Below are 26,929 nucleotides of genomic sequence, written 5' to 3'. Positions count from 1 at the left end.
TGAAAGAAAAGCACTGTTCTTTTCAATGAAGATCACTTTAAACTAATCAGAAATCCACTCTATACATTGCTAATGTGGTAAATGACTATTCTAGCTGCAAATGTCTGGTTTTTGGTGCAATATCTCCATAGGTGTATAGAGGCCCATTTCCAGCAACTCTCACTCCAGTGTTCTAATGGTACAATGTGTTTGCTCATTGCCTCAGAAGGCTAATGGATGATTAGAAAACCCTTGTACAATCATGTTAGCACAGCTGAAAACAGTTGAGCTCTTTAGAGAAGCTATAAAACTGACCTTCCTTTGAGCAGATTGAGTTTCTGGAGCATCACATTTGTGGGGTCGATTAAATGCTCAAAATGGCCAGAAAAATGTCTTGACTATATTTTCTATTCATTTTACAACTTATGGTGGTAAATAAAAGTGTGACTTTTCATGGAAAACACAAAATTGTCTGGGTGACCCCAAACTTTTGAACGGTAGTGTAAATTTCACCAATTTTATGAAATCGAAAGGGTGTCTAGCTTTAACAAAAGTATTGTAAATTAAGGAACACAAGGTTGCAGAGTGACATTTTATCAATGTGTGCTTTTTCATTGGCCTTTATGGCAACAGATTTTTGGGGGAAAAACTTCCACAATACATTAACACTTGTAGAAAAAGCATGTTTTCCAAAACTTTTGTATATGGTAATGTGTGCCATTTAATTCACTTCAAAACTAAAGTAAAAACCCAAATGCTGCTTACTTGGTCAAACACGTAGACAGTAACGTCATCAAAGAAGGACACCACCTTCTTCTTGGACTCATCACCAAGGTTATCGATGCACAGGCTGGGCATCTTGAGGAGGCTTCTGAGATTGTGTGCATCACTGCAATCACTCACAATGATGGGTACTGGTAGGATTTCATCCTCACTCTCCTCACTCTGATCCTGGATACTGTAGGTACGCAGCTCCTCGTCTGATTCATCACTGTCCTCTGAATCCCTGTCCTCATCATCAGCTTCTCCTCTCTCCACTGGGGACACTCGTCCATCAAGTAATGGGAGAGGAGGAGGAGAAGAAGGACGAGTGGAGCTCTTGTGAAATTGAACTCCATACTTTGAATTACCATCTAGAGTCTCATGCTTGTCCACAGTTTTATCTGCTGAAACACACTTGGCTGAGTCTGACAAATCGGATAACTGACTCTCAGATGGCATTTCTTGAGAATCATCTGAATTTAGGTCAAAGCCTTCAGTTTTATCTGCTGAAACACTCTTGGCTGCGTCTGATATAAGTATCTCCACTTTGTCATTATTGTCCTGAGCTGATAGTGCCTCTGAACTTGTGCTGGATATTGCTTCTTCAGTAACTTGCTTTTCCTGGATAACTTCATTTGTACTGATAAAGCTATCAAGACCGGTCTCGACATTACTGTCCTCGACTAAACTTTCTGCCACTGATGGTTCAAAAGCAAGGGTGGTCTCTGTCTCCTCAGTTTTATGGTTTTCTTGCTTGGTCTCAGAAAATGGCAAGGCAGTGAAATCGGATAACTGACCCTCAGATGGCAATTCTTGAGGGTCATCTGAATTTAGGTCAAAGCCTTCCTCTTGGACAGTGTCATTTACTGGACATTCACATACCTCAGGAGAAAAAGAAGAAATAAAAGTTGGTTCAGAGGAACTAGGAGAAACCTTTTCATCTTCCTCTGAGAGTAGAGCTTGTTGGGTCCCTTCCTGAAGATCATTGAAGATATTTTCACCGATTTCTTCTATCTCCAGAACATTCGACTTTTCTTTGTCTTGTTCTACCACTGGTGTTGGTAGTGTTTTTTGGTCTGTTGCTTGCATTGTTTCCTCCTCTTTCCTCTCAAGATCATCAAAACCTTTGTCTCTGTCTACATCGCTTTCTTTCTCCTTCCCTGCATCAGTATCAGAAAAGTAAGCAGAATCTCTGTATGGAGTTTTCTCACTTAGTACAGTCAGGTTTCCAGTGCTCTCAGATGTTTTCAAGGTGACTCCTTCCTCCACGTCCACTTGCTCCATATCCATTGCCCCATCCCCTTCTTTTTCTTCCATGATTGGGCATGAGTCAATGACTGACATCCCCAGTGGCTGGATAAAGGTTATAGTTTCTTGTGGTTCATGAGGTTCCTTGAGGACAAATTCAGGAGACTCATTATTCTCTGTGTCATAGCCACTATCCATAGCTCTAGGTGAATTTGAAGGATGGAGAGAGGTTGGGCTCAGAGTCTCACTGGAGCCTGCAGTAGATGGTAGATCTATGGAATCCATGGAGTCGGGTGTGCCTACTTGCTTCTGCAATGACTTGAATGAAGGGGAGGTGTAGTCAGCTGTCTCACCATAATCTACTGGGAAGTCCCCAAAGCTCTCAGAGGTTACATCTGTGATGTCATCATCACTACAATTATCAATTTCCACCAGACTGGTACTGGAATGTCCATGTTCCACACCACTGTCCACCATCCTGCTTCTGTCCGATTCAGGCTCTTTGGAAGAGATCTCAGGAATGGGTTTCTCCTGTTGAGTTGAGGTTAAAATCTCTGTTTCCATGTTAATTTGCCTAAGATCTTGTTGTCCTGTACTGTCTTGTCTATAGATTCCTTCTCTGACCTCAGTGTCCGCATATTCTGAGTGTTCAGTCTGTTTTAAATGGGTTTTTGTTGTCTCTGATTTGGACATTAAATGCCCAGTAGGTAAGGCAGCTTGGCCTAACTGTGGGCTTCTGCTGGGTATGCCTGTGTTTTTGTCTGAAATACTGTCATTCATGAAACAATTTCGTACTAATGACCCTGTAAGAGGATCCACAAAATGGGAGTTGCTCAAAGCTTGACAACAAGGTACAGGGTACACCTCTGCTTCTCTGGGTTCATGACCTAGATGAATATAGGAGCTGCAGTCTGCTGAGGATACCGATGCTTGTCTGCCATGCACAGGGCACGTATTGCTTTTGGCTCTGCTTTCCAGGTAGTTAAGCGTTTTGGTAGAACTATATGGGAGACTGTGGTTCTCTGGCCAAGCATCCTCAACATCAGTCATAGGCATAGTGTAATGAAAGTCTGCATATGCATCTTGCTTTGATGACTGTCTTCGAGACAAACTCAAATTGTTTTTTGTTGAGTTGTTGGTGGACCAGCTCATTACCTGCCTTTCAATGAATAGATCATCCTCCTCTTCTGAGTCACTGTCATCTTGCCCCACAAACACCGCTCCCCCTGATTCCATGTCAATACACACTGAATGGTTTCCTGGCATGACCTTTCTCAAAGAACCCATCATGTCATAGTATCCTCCAGTTACATTCTTCCCAATTACTGACCCTTGGCTGCTCTCGAGGTAAGGGTCACCATAGCTCTGTGGGGGGCTGCCAAGAGAGGTTGAGATCCCTAAGGGTTCTTCTAGCTCACCCAATGCTTGCCTCAGGCTTCGAGACCCCCAGCTCTCCCTCATGGGTTCTGATGACCTTCCAATCAGGTAGTGATCCATACCCAGTGGTGGTGAGTGTTCATAGTAATAGCCTCCATCCCTGTTTTTGTATGATACATAATGACCTGACTCCCAAGGCCTAAGTGGGCTGGAATCAGATACCTGACCTAGAAGTGGCTCCATAGTTAGGGACATGGTTGGACTGCTGTCTGAATCATAGACACTGCTTTTATGGATGTCAGCTGACCAGTATGCTTCAATTGGCTTGCCTTTAGAAGGACAGTTCATACAATCCCCTGAGTCTCCACTACCAGTTAGAAAGCTGCCATTGCTGCCCCCAAATTCAGGGCTGTATGCACACATTTTGTACTCCATGTCAATATTACATTCTACTGGCTCTTCAATACGAATGTAATACTCGCTATTCACTGACGGACTATGTGCACTGAGAACTGGAACAACACCTGGGGTGTGTAATTGTTTGGGGTCATAGTATTGGGGAGAGACCCCTAAGGTGAGTCCATCAATGCCACATCCACCTACCATACCTCCTGGAGGGTAATAGACCTCCTGGCAATGGGGGTTCCCTTTACCTAATGTTCCAGTGGTGGATGAGGAGGGATAGGGCTGTTTAGCTCTCGCTTGTTCCCATTTATACTCAAAGTTCAGACCATGACTGGTCTCAGTAACTGTGAGAATGTCATCTCCTGACTCTGACTGGTAGCCATCACCAGCTGAAAATTGCTCCAGTAAAGGGAATGAGGATGAGGCTGTCAAGGATTGTGGCATCTCCAGGGTCAGGGGACCAGACCCATGCAGACTGCCATGAATTATGTTAGGTCTCATTGAATTCCAGCGCCTCTCAAAATCTTCTTCTGCCTCACTGGCACCTTTGGCACACAGGTAACTGAGCAGTAAGTGAACTTCCTCAGCATTAGGCCTCTGGTCTGACTGAAGCCAACAGAACTGCATCACTTCGTACCTAATAAAGGTTACATAAACACAAGGCTATTTAAGACAGGGTAAGAAACAACGGAGTGTGTGTAAATAACAAATTACAATGCTGTAAACTAAATGTGGGGTAACACGATTTGTATTCTTATCACATCCTAACAAGGAATTATATTTTCTGAAATATTACATTTGCATGTACTGTAATATTTCAAACACTCACCAGCGGTCAGAAAGAGGAAACTGAAGCAATGGCTTTGGCAGTTTAAGTTGTTGGTCCTTCACAGCGAAACTGAGGACCTGTCTGTCAGAGTAGTGTCTATAAGGCTGGTTCCCCAACTCAAACAACTCCCATATAGTTACCCCAAGAGACCTAAGATGCAGAAACACACAAGAAATTACTCCTAACAAGGCCATAGCCATTTGTGCCCAGAGGTCTAAGAGAACATAATTAGCTTTGATTTCTGAATAGAATTGTTGGCATTCTTTGCTCCCCTGGCAAGTAGTGTGACACTTGCCCATTAGATTAGGAGAAAATGAAGTAAAAGTCACCCAAACCCTCCACTCATTCATTTTCAAAAACTGTTTTATCCTAATTGTGGACATGGTGAATCTGGAGTCTATCCCGGAAACACTAAGCACAGTGAAAGAATGCACCCTGCATGAGATGCCAAACAGATTTTCACACTTACTCACACCTTGGGCTGCAAGGTGGTGCAGTGGTTAGCACTGTCGCCTCACAGCAAGAAGGTTCTGGGTTTGAGCCCAGCGTCCAACGGGGGCCTTTCTATGTGGAATTTGCATGTTCTCCCTGTGTCTGCATGGGTTGCCTCTAGAGGCTCCAGTTTCCCCCACAGTTCAAAGACATGCAGTTAGGTTAACATGGGGTGGCCCCAATTGCTCCCTGGGTGCTGTAGCATAGCTGCCCACTGCTCTGGGTATGTGTGTGTGCTCATTGCTCACTTGTGTGTGTACATGCATGTGTTCACTGCTTCAGATGGGTTAAATACAGAGGATGAATTTCACTCTGCTTGAGTGTGCATGTGACAAATAAAGGTTTCTTTTTCTAGGGGCAATTTAGCATTTCCAGTACACCTGTTAGCCATCTCTGACTGTTTTTGGAAGGAAAGAAACTGATTAACCCAGAGGAAACCCACGTGGGCACAGGAAAAAGATCTGAAACCAAGATCAGGATTGAGGAGACTATACTATCCACTACACCAATGGGATTCCCCCCACCCATGCCCCAACACCTCACTTCTTGTCCCAATATTCAAATAATGTTTAACTGCAATACTCATATTCACTATAAATAACATTTTTGTATGTTTTTTTTTTCTGATTGTTTCCTGCATTGTGGCTATGTTGTGACTGTGTTGTGCCAAGGTTGACGTCTCTAGTCTAAGCTTCTGTGAACCATATAAAAATAAAATTTTATTTTCTCTCTCTCTCTCACACACACACAAAACATGACAGTGTAGAATGTGACTCATCAGTTAATTCTTACCAAATGTTGCTTTGTTTTGTTTGGTCTGCCACCAGTAGGTTGCCATGAACTTCATCCACCAGTTCAGGGGCAATCCAGCGTAACGGTACCCAGGTCTGATCCGATGTCACAAAATAATCGTCCTGTGGAGCAGGGATATAACAAAATACAAATATATTATTCAGAATGAACAGATGATGCATTCTGAACAGATAAAAAGAGGTACAGTGGTGCTTGAAAGTTTGTGAACCCTTTAGAATTTCCTATATTTCTGCATAAATACAACCTAAAACATCATCAGATTGTCACACAAATCCTAAAAGTAGATAAAGAGAACCCAGTTAAACAAATGAGACAAAAATATTATACTTGGTCATTTATTTATTGAGGAAAATGATCCAATATTACATATCTGTGAGTGGCAAAAGTATGTGGACCTCTAGGATTAGCAGTTAATTTGAAGGTGAAATTAGAGTCAGGTGTTTTCAATCAATGGGATGACAATCAGGTGCGAGTGGACACCCTGTTTTATTTAAAGAACAGGGATCTATCAAAGTCTGATCTTCACAACACATGTTTGTGGAAGTGTATCATGGCACAAACAAAGGAGATTTCTGAGGACCTCAGAAAAAGCGTTGTTGATGCTCATCAGGCTGGAAAAGGTTACAAAACCATCTCTAAAGAGTTTGGACTCCACCAATCCACAGTCAGACAGATTGTGTACAAATGGAGGAAATTCGAGACCATTGTTACTCTCCTTAGGAGTGGTCAACCAACAAAGATCACTCCAAGAGCAAGGCATGTAATAATCAGCAAGGTCACAAAGGACCCCAGGGGAACTTCTAAGCAACTGAAGGCCTCTATCACATTGGCTAATGTTAATGTTCATGAGTCCACCATCAGGAGAACACTGAACAACAATGGTGTGCATGGCAGGGTTGCAAGGAGAAAGCCACTGCTCTCCAAAAAGAACATTGCTGCTCATCTGCAGTTTGCTAAAGATCACGTGGACAAGCCAGAAGGCTATTGGAAAAAAAATTTTGTGGATGGATGAGACCAAAATAGAACTTTTTGGTTTAAATGAGAAGTGTTATGTTTGGTGAAAGGAAAACACTGCATCCCAGAATTATAACCTTATCCCATCTGTGAAACATGATGGTGGTTGTATCATGGTTTGGGCCTGTTTTGCTGCATCTGGGCCAGGACGGCTTGCCATCATTGATGGAACAATGAATTCTGAATTATACCAGTGAATTCTAAAGGAAAATGTTAGGACATCTGTCCATGAACTGAATCTCAAGAGAAGGTGGGTCATGCAGCAAGACAATGACCCTAAGCACACAAGTCATTCTACCAAAGAATGGTTAAAGAAGAATAAAGTTAATGTTTTGGAATGGCCAAGTCAAAGTCCTGACCTTAATCCAATCGAAATGTTGTAGAAGGACCTGAAGTGAGCAGTTCATGTGAGGAAACCCACCAACATCCCAGAGTTGAAGCTGTTCTGTACGAAGGAACGGGCTAAAATTCCTCCAAGCCGGTGTGCAGGACTGATCAACAGTTACTGGAAACGTTTAGCTGCACAAGGGGGTCACAGCAGATACTGAAAGCAAAGGTTCACATACTTTTGCCACTCACAGATATGTAATATTGGATCATTTTCCTCAATAAATAAATGACCAAGTATAATATTTTTGTCTCATTTGTTTAACTGGGTTCTCTTTATCTACTTTTAGGACTTGTGTGACAATCTGATGCTGTTTTAGGTCATATTTATGCAGAAATATAGAAAATTCTAAAGGGTTCACAAACTTTCAAGCACCACTGTACATTATTTGGAGTGGCTTTTGATTTGGAGTGACTCATCATCCTTCCTTGTAGCTGAATTATGAAGGACGCAGCTCAACATGGCCGAGTTGAAGGTATACAAAGGCACCACTGGCAGCCGCTATACTACTCACGTCTGACTATGGAACACAGCTCAGATATTCACAACTATGGGCAATTTAAAGTAGCCAGTTAACCGAAATGCATGTCTTTATTTCTTCATTATTATTTCTTTTATACTAGTCAGAATGGTTCACAATATATCTGGGTGAGACTATACATGTGCATTGGGACTGGGATCTTGTGGAACACAACAACAACAACAACAACAATAAAGACGCATGCACAGGAGATTTTTCATTTCATGTGGGCATGAGCAAATGTTCAGGTATGAAGCCTGTGGAACAAACAAAAACCAGCGCTGTGTGGGATGCTCAGATTTCCATTATCCATAACCGCTTATTCTGTGCAGGGTCATGGGCAAGCAGGGTCATGGGCAAGCTATCCCAGCTGACTATGGGTGAGAGGCGGGGTACACCCTGGACAAATCACCAGATCATCACAGCGCTGACACAGAGAGACAAATAACCGTTCGCACTCACGGTCAATTTAGAGCCACCAATTAGCCAACTTGCATGTCTTTGGACTTTGGGGGAAACTGGAGCACCTGGAGGAAACCCACATAGACACAGGGAGAACATGCAAACTCCACACAGAAAGGCCCCCATCAGCCACTGGGCTCGAACCCAGAACCTTCTTGCTGTGAGGAGACAGTGCTAACCACTACACCACCGTGGCACCAAAATAAAACCAACTAAATTCATTAGAAAAATATTGTCAGCAGGTAGAAACAAAAATAGTAAATGCATGAGGGGGACTAAAAGAAAACACCCATGCACTTCTCTAGTTGAAAACTATTATGAACTCAGTTGAGGTCTCTGAGATTGAGGAACTGTCAGAGTTATAATTTCAGAAACCATGCTGACAATGCTTGCATTTCTACTTCTGCTTCCATGGACATAGTGGTATGATTCTTATATAATGTGTGTGTGTGTGTGTGTGTGTGTGTGTGTGTGGGAGGGGAGGGGGATTCTGGTTTACGCCACACCCACTTGTGGTTTAAATCTACAACTGTAGATATGGATAGAGATATTTGGAGCACAAAACAGATACAAATATTGATAATATTAATAACACCCCTAGTGTGTAGGAACAGAGTAGAAGTGAGATGATTGGTTAACAAAGACTCAGTACAAACATCTGTAATTCCCCTTACAAAAAATAAATTTATTCAAGTGTGCTTCTAGTATACTTCTTTTAAACTAAAAATAAGAGAGTATGCTTTCAGTTTACTTTAGTTTTATTGCATTTTGGAAAATATTTGGAAATTGACATGCGGGCGGCATGGTGGTGTAGTGGTTAGCGCTGTCGCCTCACAGCAAGAAGGGTCGGGTTCGAGCCCCGTGGCCGGCAAGGGCCTTTCTGTGCAGAGTTTGCATGTTGTGTCCGTGTGGGTTTCCTCCGGGTGCTCCGGTTTCCCCCACAGTCCAAAGACATGCAGGTTAGGTTAACTGGTGACTCTAAATTGACCGTAGGTGTGAATGTGAGTGTGAATGGTTGTCTGTGTCTATGTGTCAGCCCTGTGATGACCTGGCGACTTGTCCAGGGTGTACCCCGCCTTTCGCCCGTAGTCAGGTGGGATAGGCTCCAGCTTGCCTGCCACCCTGTAGAACAGGACAAAGCGGCTAGAGATAATGAGATGAGATGAGATGCTTAAGTGTACTTGCCCTGTAGTTATGCTTCAGAATTGTTGACTCTTTTTATTTCTCCTGAGTGGGATAATTAAATTTTTTTATTTCTTTCTTTTTCTTTCGAGCTTGGATGCCAATTTCAGTTGTCATTGCCATGTTTTCACACTTTGGCATTTAACACAATGTTGCTTTAAATTTTGATTTTTAAAGAAAATGAATATGTTCTTAATCCTGAGTATCTTTTTTTGTTTTGTGAATTCTTACCTTTATAACTTCATTGTAACTTAAGGTACAAAACACTTAAGTTGTCTACTGGTAGTGTGCATGAGGTAAGGGTTCGGGTGAGAAAACTAATAGTATACCTAGAAGGGTAATTGCAGTATACTTCTCATCTCATCTCAATATCTGTAGCCGCTTTATCCTGTTCTACAGGGTCGCAGGCAAGCTGGAGCCTATCCCAGCTGACTACGGGCGAAAGGCGGGGTACACCCTGGACAAGTCGCCAGGTCATCACAGGGCTGACACATAGACACAGACAACCATTCACACTCGCATTCACACCTACGGTCAATTTAGAGTCACCAGTTAACCTAACCTGCATGTCTTTGGACTGTGGGGGAAACCGGAGCACCCGGAGGAAACCCACGCAGACACAAGGAGAACATGCAAACTCCACACAGAAAGGCCCTCGCCGGCCACGAGGCTCGAACCCGGACCTTCTTGCTGTGAGGCGACAGCGCTAACCACTACACCACCGTGCCGCCCATGCTATAAAGTATACTTTTATAAACTAAAGAGTGGACTACAAGTATAGAACTAGTAAACCATTAGTATATAAGTTTACTTGTGGTATACTTGCAGTACGAAATAAAAAATACTAGTTGTATACTCAAAGTTTACTTCTCTTAGACTGAAAGTATACTTTTTATAAACTAAAAGTGGGTCAATTTAGTCCCAAGAAGTATTAGATTAGTTTACTTACAAGTATACTGTAAGTACATTGATATCAGTATACTTGGTACACAAAAGTATACTTAAGGAAATATACTTTAACTTTACTTAAGTATACTTCTTTTTGATAAGAGGCATATGCATATTAAGTGCCATTTTCACTTTTAAACACGTTTTACATTTTAAGGTTCCTGAACAAGTCTAAAAACAGGCCAGCAAGCAAATCAGTGATACACATACCTTATACTTGCTGTGTGAGAGGCCATAGTCTCCGATCTTGACAGTAACATCTGATGTCAGAAGGCAGTTTCTCAAAGCCAGATCACTGTTCAAAATAAAACCAAGAAATAAAGTCACAAACCTGAAATGATGACACATTAATTCCCAATATAAGAAGTAGATATTTTTAATCGAAGAAAATAACCACGTCTTCATGAAGATTAGTGCTAACCCCCAGCAACAAAATCACTGATGCTGGAGTAGCAGAGGCACACTCAGGCAGCATCAGGATATTGTTACAGGAAGTTACCAAGTACGTGTCACACTGGGATCAAGAAAAAGGAGCGCTGATCACATTCCCGCTTCAGTTTTCCTTTCCACTTTACTATAGCAAATAGATTAAATGCACAGTATATCTATTTCTCAGTTTTGTATCTAGTATTTACAGCCTCTCTAAACCTTATTATGCTTTTAAAATCACAGTTTGAACTATTTGGTGAGAAAATCCATCTGACATTTTTGAAAATGTACTATACACCTGTGTCTGAGTTGGTGAAATTTAACCAAGCCACTGTGTAACCAAAATCAGAGTCGAAGTAGATGTGGATGAGTGCTGGCAGCTCACCTGTGGCTGAAGTCATGTTTGTGGAGATGCAGAAGTCCAGAAGCGATCTGACAAGCCATTCTTTGAAGGAGCAAAGGATCAGGAGTCAAAGAGTCTGCTGCTCTGCAGCTGCGCAGATAACCTTTCAGATCACCCTGTTACCATGGAGAGTAGGCACACACAAAATAGTATGTACAAAGAGGCAGAAAGTATGGGAAATGAAAAGCATAATGAGGCATTTGTATGCACAGAAAATTCCATGTGTGATGATGTCAGTCTGTTATGTTTCTGTAAGCCACTAGAGGGCAATGGCTTTACACTATCCATCCATCCATTATCTGTAGCTGCTTATCTTGTACAGGGTCACAGGCAAGCTGGAGCCTATCCCAGCTGGCTACGGGCGAGAGGCGGGGTACACCCTGGACAAGTCGCCACATCATCACAGGGCTGACACATAGACACAGACAACCATTCACACTCACATTCACACCTATGGTCAATTTAGAACCACCAGTTAACCTAACCTGCATGTCTTTGGACTGTGGGGGAAACCGGAGCACCCGGAGGAAACCCACGCGGACACGGGGAGAACATGCAAACTCCGCACAGAAAGGCCCTCGTCGGCCACGGGGCTCGAACCCGGACCTTCTTGCTGTGAGGTGACAGTGCTAACCACTACATCACCGTGCCGCCTTATTTGTAGATGAATTTAAATAATAATTAATATTATATATTGGAAAGAAAGAAAGAAATATGCATGTTGAATATTTATTAAATACATTATATAAACAGGGTGGCACGGTGGTGTAGTGGTTAGCGCTGTCGCCTCACAGCAAGAAGGTCCTGGGTTCGAGCCCCGGGGCCGGCGAGGGCCTTTCCGTGCGGAGTTTGCATGTTCTCCCCGTGTCCGCGTGGGTTTCCTCCGGGTGCTCCGGTTTCCCCCACAGTCCAAAGACATGCAGGTTAGGTTAACTGGTGACTCTAAATTGACCGTAGGTGTGAATGTGAGTGTGAATGGTTGTCTGTGTCTATGTGTCGGCCCTGTGATGACCTGGCGACTTGTCCAGGGTGTACCCCGCCTTTCGCCCGTAGTCAGCTGGGATAGGCTCCAGCTTGCCTGCGACCCTGTAGAAGGATAAAGCGGCTAGAGATAATGAGATGAGATGAGACATTATATAAACATTGTACTAATGTATGATGTATTGAGAAAATTCATTCATCTAGTAACCTGTTCAGAGTCATGGCTTATTTATTTGTTTGTTCATTTTATTCTGATCTATCTATCTATCTATCTATCTATCTATCTTGTTTCTGTTTCTTTATCCTGATCATGTAGTCTGGCTAATGCGACAAAGCTCTACGAGCTATTGGTCTGGCCAAGATATTAAGCCAAACCGTTTCCCAGAGCCCGTGGTTGACCCGCCTCCCTGAAATGCCTCAGTTTGCTACTGGTCGAAGCCAGAAAAGGCTGTGACGAAGCTTAAACCAATCACATCACTCTTTCCTCTGACGTATGTGACGCGACGGGGCTAACTGGTAGATTAAACTCTTACCGAAGCCGGTCGGGAGCAAGGCGAAAACGTCCTTCCTTTCAATAAATACCTCCAGGGCTGCTCTTTGCTCCGTTTTCAATGAGAACTTCCTGTTGAATGCTTTCAGTACAGCATCTATGCGTAATAGATGCGGAAGCGTGAATGAAGCGCTTCCGGCATAGATTCTGTAAACAATCTTTGGCTTCCGGTCGCAGTTCTACTACGTCAGTGCCTTGAACACGCCTCTACCCAGGGCCGTTGGAGATGCTCAAAGTTGATTGGTTCCCGATTTTTCGGGAGCTTGGAAGAGCTGTAGATAGCTTGCCTGGCCAGACTAAGCTCGCAACAGGCCCTCGTGTTGCGTCACGCTTAGGATGGGCGGGCCCAGGCTACTGGTCATGTGTCTGTCTGTTTGTTTGTTTGTTTGTTTGTTTGTTTAAAACTATGTGCATGAATTTTTTATAAACATATTGTTTTCCATTTGTCATTATTTTTCTTTCTTCATACCTACACTTCTTCCTGCTTGTTTCTTGCTTTTCCTGGCTTCTAGCAAATGTACATTGCAAAACTAAGGTTAGAGTAAGTAACAATTTATTTAAAAAAAACAAAACAATAATAATTAAAAATAAAAAAAAGCATTCCAGCTTTACTTTGATAAACTAGCTGGCTGGCTGGCTGGCTGGCTGTAGTTTTGTTTTCCAAGGACTTTTTTACTGACCGCTGGATCTTAAATACCCACCAAAGGACAGAACTCCATGATCAGCAGGTAGGGCGTGACCTCCGTGCATTGAGCCAAACACTGAACGAGAGCAGGATGCTGCAGAGATCTGAGACATGAGAAAACATAAGTCACAGAGTGAGTACACTATTTAAACACAACGAAAGGGAACAGCAGTGGGATATTGTAATATTTACAAATCTGTTCTTGCACAAAAGTGATTTCAAGGCACATTTCCGAACAAATAAAAGGTAAAGGTAAGGAATGCAATGCAGAATGTTTGTTTGATGTTCACCTGTAAGGCTGTGCTTCCTCCAAGAAATGCATCTGGTCCTGAATACTGGCACTCGTCTTGAGCTCCTTCACCACCACCTGAGTACTGCTGAGGCCAGAGGTCACCTCGCCCAACAATACCTGTGGACACACAGTGCACACACACGCACACAACATAGACACACACACAAAGATGCCCACACACAAGAAACAGACAACACATATAACAACAGATACAAACAGAGAACACAAACACATGCGTACAGACATAAAGCGCAGACACATTTGTATGAACAAAGGGGAAAACAGAAAATAGATCTTTTTTTTTTTTAAATAAATAAATAAATAATGCTTTTGCAAATTACCTTAATAAGGGTGGAAAAAGCAGGATGTGTGAAAGTACAAACATACACATATACACAAGACGTAGGACATGAACGTTCATGCAGACAAGACAAGGACACACACACGTACATGGACATACCCAGTCAATGGAACAAATTGAGGGAGTGTAAATGTATATGCATGTGTGTGTACAGAAAGACAGAAACAGAGAAAGAGAGAGTATGAGAATGAAATCATTCGACATACTGTTTAGACAAGACTATTATTCCAATTTTTCCCATCAGAAGTAGATTTGGTAATAATTTAAACAAAGGGTGCTTACATGAGTTTTTTGTGACACTTTAATAAGCACTGCATAAATCTTTTTGATGATAACAAGGCTGGAGAGTTTATCCAAAGTGTGACTTTTTGTTTATATGAAAGAGAGAAGAGAACATTATTGATACCTTTTTTTTTTTGCATACGTAGTCATGATTGCCAAGTCCGAGCAAAATGTCCAACCTAGCTACACGTCAAAAACCACACAAAAGAAAAAACCTGAACCTAGCCCAAAATCTTGTGGCATTTTTCTTTGTTTTCACTGCCTTTGAGTAGGAAACTACTGTATGTCACAGTGATGCACAGTAATTTCGGGTTGCAGTACCTAAAATATGTTTTTATATCATTGCCTGATACAGACATTATCCACTCCATAATCCCCCTTTCCCTCTTCTAAACTTTGCAATATATCTTACAACAGTAGTTGTTCTGTATATTGTAACGTCTGCACCTACACTTTCTGATTATTGGCTTTAAAATGAGTTCTTGGAAACCATGGGCTAAACCCTACCCAAAATAATGGTCAACCACGGACTTGTTTTTCCACCAGCAACTTTGGTCCAAAGCTAGCCCATATGGGTCGTGCCTTTTAACCCTGTACATGTGCTTCATTTTATATATATATATATATATATATATATATATATATATATATATATATATATATAAATCGTATATTGATAACATGATTACCAAATTAAGTCGTGACAAATTAAGTCACCTCGGGCGACCGGACCACTGCGAATATATATATATATATATATATATATATATATATATATATATATATATATATACACAGTGGTGCTTGAAAGTTTGTGTATATATATATATATATATATATATATATATATATATATATATATATATATATCAGGCCTAGAAATTAATATATTTTTTCACCAGCCAGCCAGCCAAGTTACCTTCCAAAGTAACTAGCCAAACAGAAAATCATATATATATATATATATATGGCTCGAAATTTGCGGTGGTCTGGTAGCCCGAGGCGACTTAATTTGTCATTTGGCGGGTAATTCCTGTCACTAGCCAGCCTGTCTGGCTAGTTGAAAATAAAAAATATATATGAAGCGAAGATTCAGACACACCGTCAACTAAAGCCGCCACATATTAAGCGTGTGCTGTATCTGTGTTAATCGATGTGTTTACCGGCAGGACAGAAAATACCGAAGAATTCCGAATCATATCGTGTACGAGTCAGGCTTTCAGTTTTTTCACTACTGCGCATGCATATAATGCATCTCGTTGAATATCAGGTAATCACGTTATCAAATTCAATAGATGTGGCCACATTATCGCCCATTTAAACACGTGTTTTTGTTGTTGTTTGCATCTACATCTGCCAAAGCTACGTTGCGATGTGGAATTTTCTGAAAGGTGTACAGAAACCGCCAGAGACGGGGACAAAGCGACCTCGGTCTGAAGAGGAGAAAAAGGCCGCCGATAAAGCATACAAGAAGGAGAAACGACAAAGGACTTACTGTATAAGCAAACGTGGGAGCAGGGTAGGCCTTGGCTGCGATACGATTTTTATGGAATAATTAATTTTTTTAAAGTTGATTCTTACTCACTATGAGCTTCTAATGCTTTCTCTCTCATACAGTAAATGGTTAAATACAGAAAGCATGTTGGAAATATTTTGGGTGCTATAGTCATGATAGTAAGTATATTTGTTTTCAATACTCATACACCAAGTTGCCAAGTTTTCCAATATATTATTATTTGTTGATATTATATTATGGTGCTCTGTGTTGTTCTCATTTATGTATTTAACAACAGTATCAAAATACTCGGGTCTTGAAATAAATGCACATTAGTCATGAACAATGGTAACTGCTCTCTTTTGTGTTTTTTTGACAGAAGTAAAATTCATACATGAACAAATTTTGGCTAGTTGATTTTCTGTTTGGCGAGTTACTTTGGAAGGTAACTTGTCTGGCTGGCTGGTGAAAAAATATATTAATTTCTAGGCCTGATATATATATATATATATATATATATATATATATATATATATATATATACAGTGGTGCTTGAAAGTTTGTGAACCCTTTAGAATTTTCTATATTTCTGCATAAATATGACCTAAAACAGCATCAGATTTTCACACAAGTCCTAAAAGTAGATAAAGAGAACCCAGGTAAACAAATGAGACAAAAATATTATACTTGGTCATTTATTTATTGAGGAAAATGATCCAATATTACATATCTGCGAGTGGCAAAAGTATGTGAACCTTTGCTTTCAGTATCTGGTGTGACCCCCTTGTGCAGCAATAACTGCAACTAAACGTTTCCGGTAACTGTTGATCAGTCCTGCACACCGGCTTGGAGGAATTTTAGCCCATTCCTCCGTACAGAACAGCTTCAACTCTGGGATGTTGGTGGGTTTCCTCACATGAACTGCTCGCTTCAGGTCCTTCCACAACATTTCGATTGGATTAAGGTCAGGACTTTGACTTGGCCATTCCAAAACATTAACTTTATTCTTCTTTAACCATTCTTTGGTAGAACGATTTGTGGGCTTAGGGTCGTTGTCTTGCTGCATGACCCACCTTCTCTTGAGATTCAGTTCATGGACAAATGTCCTGACATTTTCTTTTAGAATTCGCTGGTATAATTCAGAATTCATTGTTCCATCAATGATGGCAAGCCGTCCTGGCCCAGATGCAGCAAAACAGGCCCAAACCATGATACGACCACCACCATGTTTCACAGATGGGATAAGGTTCTTATGCTGGAATGCAGTGTTTTCCTTTCTCCAAACACAACGCTTCTCATTTAAACCAACAAGTTCTATTTTGGTCTCATCCATCCACAAAACATTTTTCCAATAGACTTCTGGCTTGTCCATGTGATCTTTAGCAAACTGCAAATGAGCAGCGCTCTTCTTTTTGGAGAGCAGTGGCTTTCTCCTTGCAACCCTGCCATGCACACCATTGTTGTTCAGTGTTCTCCTGATGGTGGACTCATGAACATTAACATTAGCCAATGTGAGAGAGGCCTTCAGTTGCTTAGAAGTTACCCTGGGGTCCTTTGTGACCTTGCCGACTATTACACGCCTTGCTCTTGGAGTGATCTTTGTTGGTTGGCCACTCCTGTGGAGGGTAACAATGGTCTTGAATTTCCTCCATTTGTACACAATCTGTCTGACTGTGGATTGGTGGAGTCCAAACTCTTTAGAGATGGTTTTGTAACCTTTTCCAGCCTGATGAGCATCAAGAACGATTTTTCTGTGGTCCTCAGAAATCTCCTTTGTTCATGCCATGATACACTTCCATAAGCATGTATTGTGAAGATCAGACTTTGATAGATCCCTGTTCTTTAAATAAAACAGGGTGCCCACTCACACATGATTGTCATCCCATTGATTGCAAACACCTGACTCTAATTTCACCTTCAAATTAACTGCTAATCCTAGAGGTTCACATACTTTTGTCACTCACAGATATGTAATATTGGATCATTTTCCTCAATAAATAAATAACCAAGTATAATATTTTTGTCTCATTTGTTTAACTGGTTTCTCTTTATCTACTTTTAGGACTTGTGTGAAAATCTGATGATGTTTTAGGTCATATTTATGCAGAAATATAGAGAATTCTAAAGGGTTCACAAACTTTCAAGCGCCAGTGTGTGTGTATATATATATATATATGGCCACTCTGACAGCTTCAGCCATCAAAGTCTCTAGGGAAAAATTACAGTAGTGGTTTCCTGTTGCCTTCTACTGGATTATTATAGAGGTTTTCTGCTCTCAATCATTCACACTCACGGACAATTTAGAGTAGCCAGTTAACCTAACCGTATGTCTTTGGATTGTGGGGGAAACCAGAGCACCCAAACACGGGGAAAACATACAAACTCCACACAGAAAGGCCCCCATCAGCCACTGGGCTCAAACCCAGAACCTTCTTGCTGTGAGGTGACAGTGCTAACCAACTGCACCACAGTGCCACCATAGGGTTGGGGTGTTGTTTTTTTTCTCCATTCTATTCACATTCACTGGATATGAGCAATCGCATGCTCTGATTGGCTACTCTACTACTAGGCTATCAGCTCATATACCATGACTAGAGAAAAACAAAATGGTGGAGTCTGTTGCTGAACCAACCGAGGATGAAATAAAAACTCTACTCGAAAACAAAACCCCAAAAATTGTTTTCACGTATTTAATAGAAGCAAAAATAGCTAAAAGATATATTTTTTGTTTTTTTCCCCAAAAAATCTCCTGTTCCATACTCCAACCCAGTCGGTGGTAGTAATGCACTTTTAAGTTGGTTTGCCAACTGCCAAAAAAACCCAAAAGAAGAAGAATAAAAAGAAAACCCCCCAAAAATACAAAAAAAGCAACAAAATATGGAATATAAATATTTGAAGGTAAAAACGTATCTTTTTTTATTTTTCAAGAATTATTATTATGGCATTTTTCACAAATTGCTTGTCATTTCACTGGTCTGTTTAAGCCTGGTGCACATGGGCGATTTTCTGTTGCAAGTGTCTTGCAATTTTTGGACACAAGTTTCCCCTCTCGTGTGTGCGTTATCTGTGACCAGTGGGTGATTTGGGGAGGGGCACATGGAAATCACATGACTACTTCGCAGGCGGGGATTGGCTTAGCCTTTGGAGGTGATCGTTTCCTTATCACAAAGGCACGCACACATGGCGCTATCTCTGCAACAAGTCAGTGACTGGTGATTTTGTTGTTCCAAAATATCAAACATGTTTGGTACCTGCGATCTGTCGCAAGCGACAAAAAATCGCCATCGCAAATATCTGCACAAAGCAATTTTTCGAAAAGTTGCGCGACCAAGCGACGGAAAATCGCCCGTGCGTGCCAGGTTTTACATTCTAAGCGGAAATGATTTTGTCGGACGTTTTGTATAAAGTTTTTATTTATCGAATTTGCAAAAAATAAAAATAAAAATGCTCTGTCTCTCAAAATCCAGTGAATGTGGATAGAATAAAACAGTTATTCCACTCAATCTCGTCATACATGGCTTATAGTCAACTCAGTGCTACGCACCTCATCGGCTATCAGCTCATGTGTGACTCAATTTCATGGAATAATTGTTTATATATATAAAACGGTGTTTCACAATAGTTTTTAATGTCACTTAATTTCATGATCCCATGTGAATTAGGTGAAAAACAATCAAAAAGAAAGATGACAACTTGACACTTCCATACTCAATACTTCATGAATGTATGGTTAATGAAGACTTAAGATTAAACTCATTACATATACAACAATCTCAAAGAGATGACCCGTAGTAATAACTGAGACTTCTTTACTCTTCTTTCTTTCATGTAAAGTAAAGGCAAGGTACTTTATTGCAATGCTTAGAAATGTGTTACAAAAATCCAGTGTAGCTACCCTTCATATAAAGTGCTACCGTAGATTTTCAGTTACAAATAAAGCTTCAACAGGTTTTTAAGAGGCCCTTAAAGAAGTCTTTAAAAGCCCAAAATGAACATCAAAGGTCGTGTTTGTCCCTGGATGGTCGTATCTGTCAGAAAGCATGATTCCCATCAGTGTGCAGCCATAAAGCAGAAGGACACTAAACATTTGATTTGTGTTAACGTATGCCTACAGCACAGCAGGAGGATAATTAAAGTAATAAACAGTAAATAAAGCTTACCTTGCCAAACCAGCCATGCCCAATCTCTTTAATGTAGAGCAAACTATGGCGTGATGCATCTGTTGACTTCAGGAGTTGGACTGTAGATCCAGTAAGAAACAGAAAAACAGCCTTGAATATTAGCAAATATTTAATGGCGACCTTGGTTAGCAGTAAAAAATGTGAGGAAGAACTTAATTTTCTAGATTGGAAATTACCACATTTCTGTCTCTAGTGGTGCGCACAATCCTGGTTGAAGGCTAAAAGAAACCCCTTTCCTTAAAGCACCATCAGCCTCCAAAAATTTGACCCAAACGAGCAATTCTGTGTATTTCTAAGACTTTTGAGCTATACAATACAGAGCGGAAGAGAGTGTAGATGTGAGAAGTTCCCCCTGTTAAGTCGAGCTGGTTAAATGCCATGGCTCCAAAATGCTGACGGTCCTTTCATCCAGAACTGAAATCCCCCCCTCCCAAAAACCATTCAGAAACCGCTCAGAAACCGTACTGCTGTTTTTGCTATAACTATTACACTCATTCACCTACTCTAATTTAAACCAAGTGAAGACGTGCATAGGCAGTGCAGCGTTTTGTGGAAAATGTGCTCAGCTTCATGGAACTGCGACTGAAGGCTTACTGCTGTGTCGACTCAATGCACATCTTTATCCTGCCCAATCAACCAGCACCATCTAATTCAGCAGCTCTAGCACTAGTAACATAACAATATCTCTGTCTCTCGCTCACTTTCTCTAGACAGATGGATCTTTGTGAAAGTGTGACGTGTCGTCTTTGTGACATCCATATTTTACGCCCATGTCATGTTCCAGTGAGCAGTCATCAGTCATTCCTCTTTCTCTGGGGAGAATCAGGGTCTTTGTCCTGCCTCTGCCACCGCTTGGTACCCTCGAGAGCAGGGGAGACACTCGGAGTATTGTTTTCAAACCTATTAGGCTGAGATGGCTTCAGCATTCTTGATGAGGGCGGGGCAATGTTGCCCTCGTCTCCTCTGGCATGTCTGGATGAGGGCATGAAGAAGTGCCTCTAGGGCAGAATGGTGTGCGTTCGTGTGACAACATAGAAAAGATGTTTAAAAAATAGCTACTGAAGAATTATTTATCACAGATATGGCTTTTATTAAACCACAATCAGGAAATAATGATGACATTTTCAGTGGGTGAAATTTTGTAAACAGTTAGCATTGTTGCCAGGTTCTGTGGTTTTTTCTAAAGAACTGGACTCCATTTAAACTGCTACTGTTTGTTCATTTTTTTTTTCCTGAATGTATTATGTTTTGTCTCTGTGAGTTGGTCAAATACAGTGTTTCTCAACTATTGGGCCACAGCCCATTAATGGGCCATGAAGCGCCATCTAGTTTGCCGCAAATTTCTTTTCAAGATGAAGCTAATTTTTAATAGGGTACAATTTCTGGGTTGCATCTGACATCACATCTGCCTCATTAGATATGCAAGACATGAAGTGGTGGTCAGCTAAGCTCACTGTTTACAAAGCGTTACTATCACCGGAGCACCTTGCTAGTCGTTAAAATGCCCTACGCTTGCATTGTGTTGTGCCGTTCGAATCAAGCAAACCGCGAAACTGATAAAAGTTTCTTCCGGGTTCCCTGTGAAGTGATAAAAAAAGGTGAAAGTGCAAAGGATTTTACCAAAAGATGACGAGAAAGGTGGCTCTTGAACCTTTTGCTGTGATGGAAAGGAGCCCAGTTGAAGAACGCTCGAGTTAGCAGTGATCACTTCTTGAAAGGTTTGTAAATTCCTCTAATTTATTTCGTTTGGATTGGCAAATCACTTTTCTTGCTATTTTCCGTTATTTTGTGATGTTTTGAAGCTCAGGAGACGCTTAAGTCCTCATGTGTTTTTGTTTACTGTTTGATCGTGGTCGCCATATTGTAATCTAATGCATATATGATACCTGTAATACCCAGGTCTTTAAAGGGGGTTCTGTGGATTAATGTGAATGATTTACCCGGAAGAGAAGAGCAGGGAGGATTGAGAATCGAGCGACTGTGGTTTGTTTACACCTGATACTAAAACTTGTAGCGCCCGAGCAACCATCACAAAGATGCGTACAAAAAGCCCCCAAAATTCCTACTTACCCAGGCATAAACAACACGGGATTTATTTTGTAGTGTCCTGATCCCCAGATCTTTAACCCAGCCATATATAAAAAGTTGTACGCCTCCATGCTCTTCCAGGTTTTCATCCGTGTGTCCATGTAGAATGACGTCTGCAGCACCAGGTAGTTTGAGATCTCGGGGAACTCAATGGATGGATAATTTTCCAACTCATAGGAAAAATCCTTCTTTGTTAATATGTTAGGATCTATCCCATTGAGTGGTTTCTATATCCACTTCTTTTGAGTGTACTTCTTGGTTTTAATAACTTGCTTGTTTGCTGAACACAAACATGGCAATAAGTTCTTGTGTTAATGGACCAGACTCCACTTTTGGATCATTAATCCCTTTTGACTGAGAATGCCCTGCATGCATGGTTTGGCTTCTGGCTCATCCATACAGTTTTACATACAATACCTACAATTAATAACAGTTTGTTTTTATTGCATTTATTTAATTCCTGGGCTCCCATCTGTAACAGGGAGTGATGTTGCATCCCATTAATGCACTTTACAGTAGATTATTAGATTCTAATAGAACAAATGAGCCAAAATAATTGGGAATATTTTTAATGGGCCCCGACTCGTTGCAAGTATGACTAGGTGGACCTTAAAGTAGAAAAGGTTGAGAACCCCTGCTCTAGCATCTACATTTATAAGCACATGAGTATGGCAGCCTTCACATGCTGAAAGTTGGACTTTTTGTACTATGTACAGTATATATAACTCTGAAAACTACAGATGTTCCTGAACTATGCTTCTCTTTCACATCTCAAGCACAAGTTAAAAATGCACACAAGATGCATCAGACATTTCGAAAGCTGGTATCTGATTACAAGCTGAATTGATTAGGTTTATGCCAATTTTGCTACAGCATGAAACGATCTAAAGTGGGCCACCTTGCACAATAAATGTTGCAAGCTATATACACTATATACAAGGTATATATAGAAGCTATATACACCCTAGGAATACTGACCTATTTGCCAGAAAGAATCCAAAATGGCAAGAAATTGATTGAGAAGAAGCGATTTTTGTTTTGAACTTCTCATTAAGGCTTAATTAGTCCATAACTTAATTAATAATTGGAATGAAGCAAATCTGGGTAGAAGTTATATGCACCCTAGGTACGGTACCCCTATCTTCATGCCAGTAAGAATCAAAATCAGTGAAGACTTGAAGGAGAAGAAGCGATTTGTGTGGAAACTGCTTGTTAGGGCTTAATTACTCCATATCTTCATTATTAATTGCAAATATGCAAATTTGGGTAGATACCATATGCACCCCAGGCAGACCTACCTTCCTGCCAAAAAGAATAAAAATCGGTGAAGAATTGAGAGAGAAAAAGCAATTTTTGTGAAAAGTCGACAACGCCAGAGGGACAGCAGACAACACATGATGGCATAAACTCATCGCCTGTTGGCCGGATGAGCTGAAAGCAGAGTCTCGTCTCGTCTCGTCTCGTCTTCTTCCGCTTTATCCGGGACCGGGTCGCGGAGGCAGCAGTCTAAGCAGGGAAGCCCAAACTTCCCTTTCCCCAGACACCTCGGCCAGCTCCTCGGGAAGAACACCGAGGCGTTCCCAGGCCAGCCGAGAGACATAGTCCCTCCAGCGTGTCCTGGGTCTTCCCCGGGGCCTCCTCCCGGGGGGACATGCCTGGAACACCTCCCCAGGGAGGCGTCCAGGAGGCATCCGAAAAAGATGCCCGAGCCACCTCAGCTGATTCCTCTCGATGTGGAGCAGCAGCGGCTCTACTCCGAGCTCCTCCCGAGTGACTGTGCTTCTCACCCTATCTCTAAGGGAGCGCCCAGCCACCCTGCGAAGGAAACTCATTTCGGCCGCTTGTATCCGCGATCTTGTCCTTTCGGTCATTACCCAAAGCTCATGACCATAGGTGAGAGTCGGAACGTAGATCGACCGGTAAATTGAGAGCTTCGTCTTTTGGCTCAGCTCCTTCTTCACCACAACGGACTGGTAAAGCGACCGCATCACTGCGGAGGCTGCACCGATCCGCCTGTCGATCTCACGCTCCATCCTTCCCTCACTCGTGAACAAGATCCCGAGATGCTTAAACTCCTCCACTTGAGGCAGAACTTCTCCACCAACCTGGAGAGGGCAAGCCACCCTTTTCCGGTCGAGAACCATGGCCTCGGACTTGGAGGTGCTGATTCTCATCCCAGCCGCTTCACACTCGACTGCAAACCGCCCCAGTGCATGCTGAAGGTCCTGGTTTGAAGAAGCCAACAGGACAACATCATCCGCAAAAAGCAGAGATGAAATCCTGTGGTTCCCAAACAGGATTCCTTCTGGCCCCTGGCTGCGCCTAGAAATTCTGTCCATAAAAATTATGAACAGAACCGGTGACAAAGGGCAGCCCTGCCGGAGTCCAACATGCACTGGGAACAGGTCTGACTTACTGCCGGCAATGCGAACCAGACTCCTGCTCCGTTCGTACAGGGACCGGACAGCCCTTAGCAAAGAGCCCCGAACCCCATACTCCCGAAGCACCCCCCACAGAATACTACGGGGGACACGGTCGAATGCCTTCTCCAGATCCACAAAGCACATGTGGACTGGTTGGGCAAACTCCCATGAACCCTCGAGCACCCTATGAAGGGTATAGAGCTGGTCCAGTGTTCCGCGACCAGGACGAAAACCGCATTGTTCCTCCTGGATCCGAGGTTCGACTATTGGTCGAATTCTCCTCTCCAGTACCCTGGAGTAAACCTTCCCTGGGAGGCTGAGAAGTGTGATTCCCCTATAATTGGGGCACACTCTCCGGTCCCCTTTCTTAAAAAGAGGGACCACCACCCCAGTCTGCCACTCCAGAGGCACTGTCCCTGACCGCCACGCGATGTTGCAGAGGCGTGTCAACCAAGACAGCCCCACAACATCCAGAGACTTGAGATACTCAGGGCGGATCTCATCCACCCCCGGTGCCTTGCCACCGAGGAGCTTGCAAACCACCTCAGTGACTTCGGCTTGGGTAATGGACGAGTCCACCTCTGAGTCATCAGCCTCATTCTCCTCAGTGGAAGACATGACGGTGGGATTGAGGAGATCCTCAAAGTATTCCTTCCACCGCCCGACAATGTCCCCAGTCGAGGTCAACAGCTCCCCACCCGCACTGTAAACAGTGTTGGCAGAGTACTGCTTCCCCCTCCTGAGGCGCCGGACGGTTTGCCAGAATTTCTTCGAGGCCGACCGATAGTCCTTCTCCATGGCCTCCCCGAACTCCTCCCAGTTCCGAGTTTTTGCCTCCGCAACTGCCCGAGCTGCAGCACGCCTGGCCTGCCGATACCCGTCAGCTGCCTCGGGAGTCCTGGAGGTTAACATGGCCCGATAGGACTCCTTCTTCAGCTTGACGGCATCCCTTACTTCTGGTGTCCACCACCGGGTTCGGGGATTGCCGCCACGACAGGCACCGGAGACCTTGCGGCCACAGCTCCGAACAGCTGCGTCCACAATGGAGGTAGAGAACATGGTCCACTCAGACTCAATGTCCCCCGCCTCCCTCGGAAGCTGGGAAAAGCTCTCCCGGAGGTGGGAGTCAGAGTCACCAAAACATATTATGGCCAAAAACAGATTTTTCATCTTTTATGATTTTGCTTACCAGAATTCTCAACACCATTTAGAACCTTGGTAAAATAAGTACTGTATTTAAGATAAATACAGAGATGTGTGTGAATGGCTATCTGGCTGCAGACCTGGCAACCATGAAGCACAGTGATGATAAATCATGATTATTCTATAAGATCAGACTAGATATGTAATTTATTTACAACATTAAATATCTATGTCTATAAAATATGTTCTATAAGGTATTTGGGGTAAACACAGGTCTAAAAAAATAGTCACGTTGAAACAATTGCTGCTATAATGTCAATTCATAAATTATTCTCAGTAGTTTGGACTTTTTTTTAAAGACTCCATGCCATCAGATAACATTATTCTGTTTTATCTTCTATCTCTATCCCCAAGTGTTTTTAAACCATGTGACCAAAAAACGTCCCGTGTTGATTTAGAGGAGTTCACACCCATATGCTATGTCATGACACACGGGTCTATTTAAAAAAAGAGAACAAAAAAAAAAGATAAGCATTACACAACAGCATGTGTTATTAATATTAATGCATTGCTCAAAGGACCATTGTGCTTGGAGCGAGCATGTGAGTGTGTGCAACCACAAAAGAGGTAGTCTGACGCTTTATGTGTATATGGATGGCCATTAAATGGTTTAACCTCTACTACACTGTTGAAAAGAGTCAATAAATCAGACAAGTCTAACCACACTAACACACACAAGTTTGTTTTATGATCCTTATGAGGACCTACCATTTGTATAATTATTAAACCAGCGAATTAATGCTATGCCTGCACCTAAACATATCCCAACCGCCATTAACCAAAAAGCTAAAAGCTGCAGTTTCATTAAAATAATAATAATAAGAAGAAGAAGAAGAAGAAGAAAACCTTTGTCAGATGTCCATCCAAGGCAAAAACTATCAAATATTCCTATCCTTGTGGGGACATTTGGTTCCACCAAGACATGATAACAAACACAATCACACGCTGATGCTGTGTGTATGGTGTGTTGGAAAGCACATACAATACCTGCATGTGATGTGTGAACACCATCCTATATCAACAAATATAAAGCTGCACCATCTGTGTTTCACATAATATGGGAGTGTTATTTTGGTACCATAGAGTCTACACATAAAGCCAGTGTGTGTGCCTGTGTGTGCACCGTGTTCCCTAAAG

At 42.1% G+C, this 26,929-nt stretch overlaps 1 protein-coding gene across 1 annotated transcript in view; it reads right to left on the bottom strand.

Moving 5' to 3' along the window:
* The window catches only part of aatkb (apoptosis-associated tyrosine kinase b), a 54,675-nt gene that overhangs the window by 4,910 nt on the left and 22,836 nt on the right, over nt 1-26,929 (bottom strand). Inside the window, exons 3-10 of the mRNA XM_060940244.1 lie at nt 20,058-20,137; nt 13,758-13,876; nt 13,484-13,571; nt 11,234-11,367; nt 10,630-10,714; nt 5,885-6,006; nt 4,601-4,750; nt 745-4,408 (exon numbers count right to left, since the gene is read on the bottom strand). Coding sequence (XP_060796227.1) covers nt 745-4,408; nt 4,601-4,750; nt 5,885-6,006; nt 10,630-10,714; nt 11,234-11,367; nt 13,484-13,571; nt 13,758-13,876; nt 20,058-20,137 — 4,442 coding nt within the window. The remainder of the gene's footprint in view (nt 1-744; nt 4,409-4,600; nt 4,751-5,884; nt 6,007-10,629; nt 10,715-11,233; nt 11,368-13,483; nt 13,572-13,757; nt 13,877-20,057; nt 20,138-26,929) is intronic.

This window comes from Neoarius graeffei, chromosome 14, assembly GCF_027579695.1.
Source record: "Neoarius graeffei isolate fNeoGra1 chromosome 14, fNeoGra1.pri, whole genome shotgun sequence".
Classification (NCBI taxonomy): Eukaryota; Metazoa; Chordata; class Actinopteri; order Siluriformes; family Ariidae; genus Neoarius; species Neoarius graeffei.
This window is presented reverse-complemented; position numbering and strand designations above follow the sequence as displayed.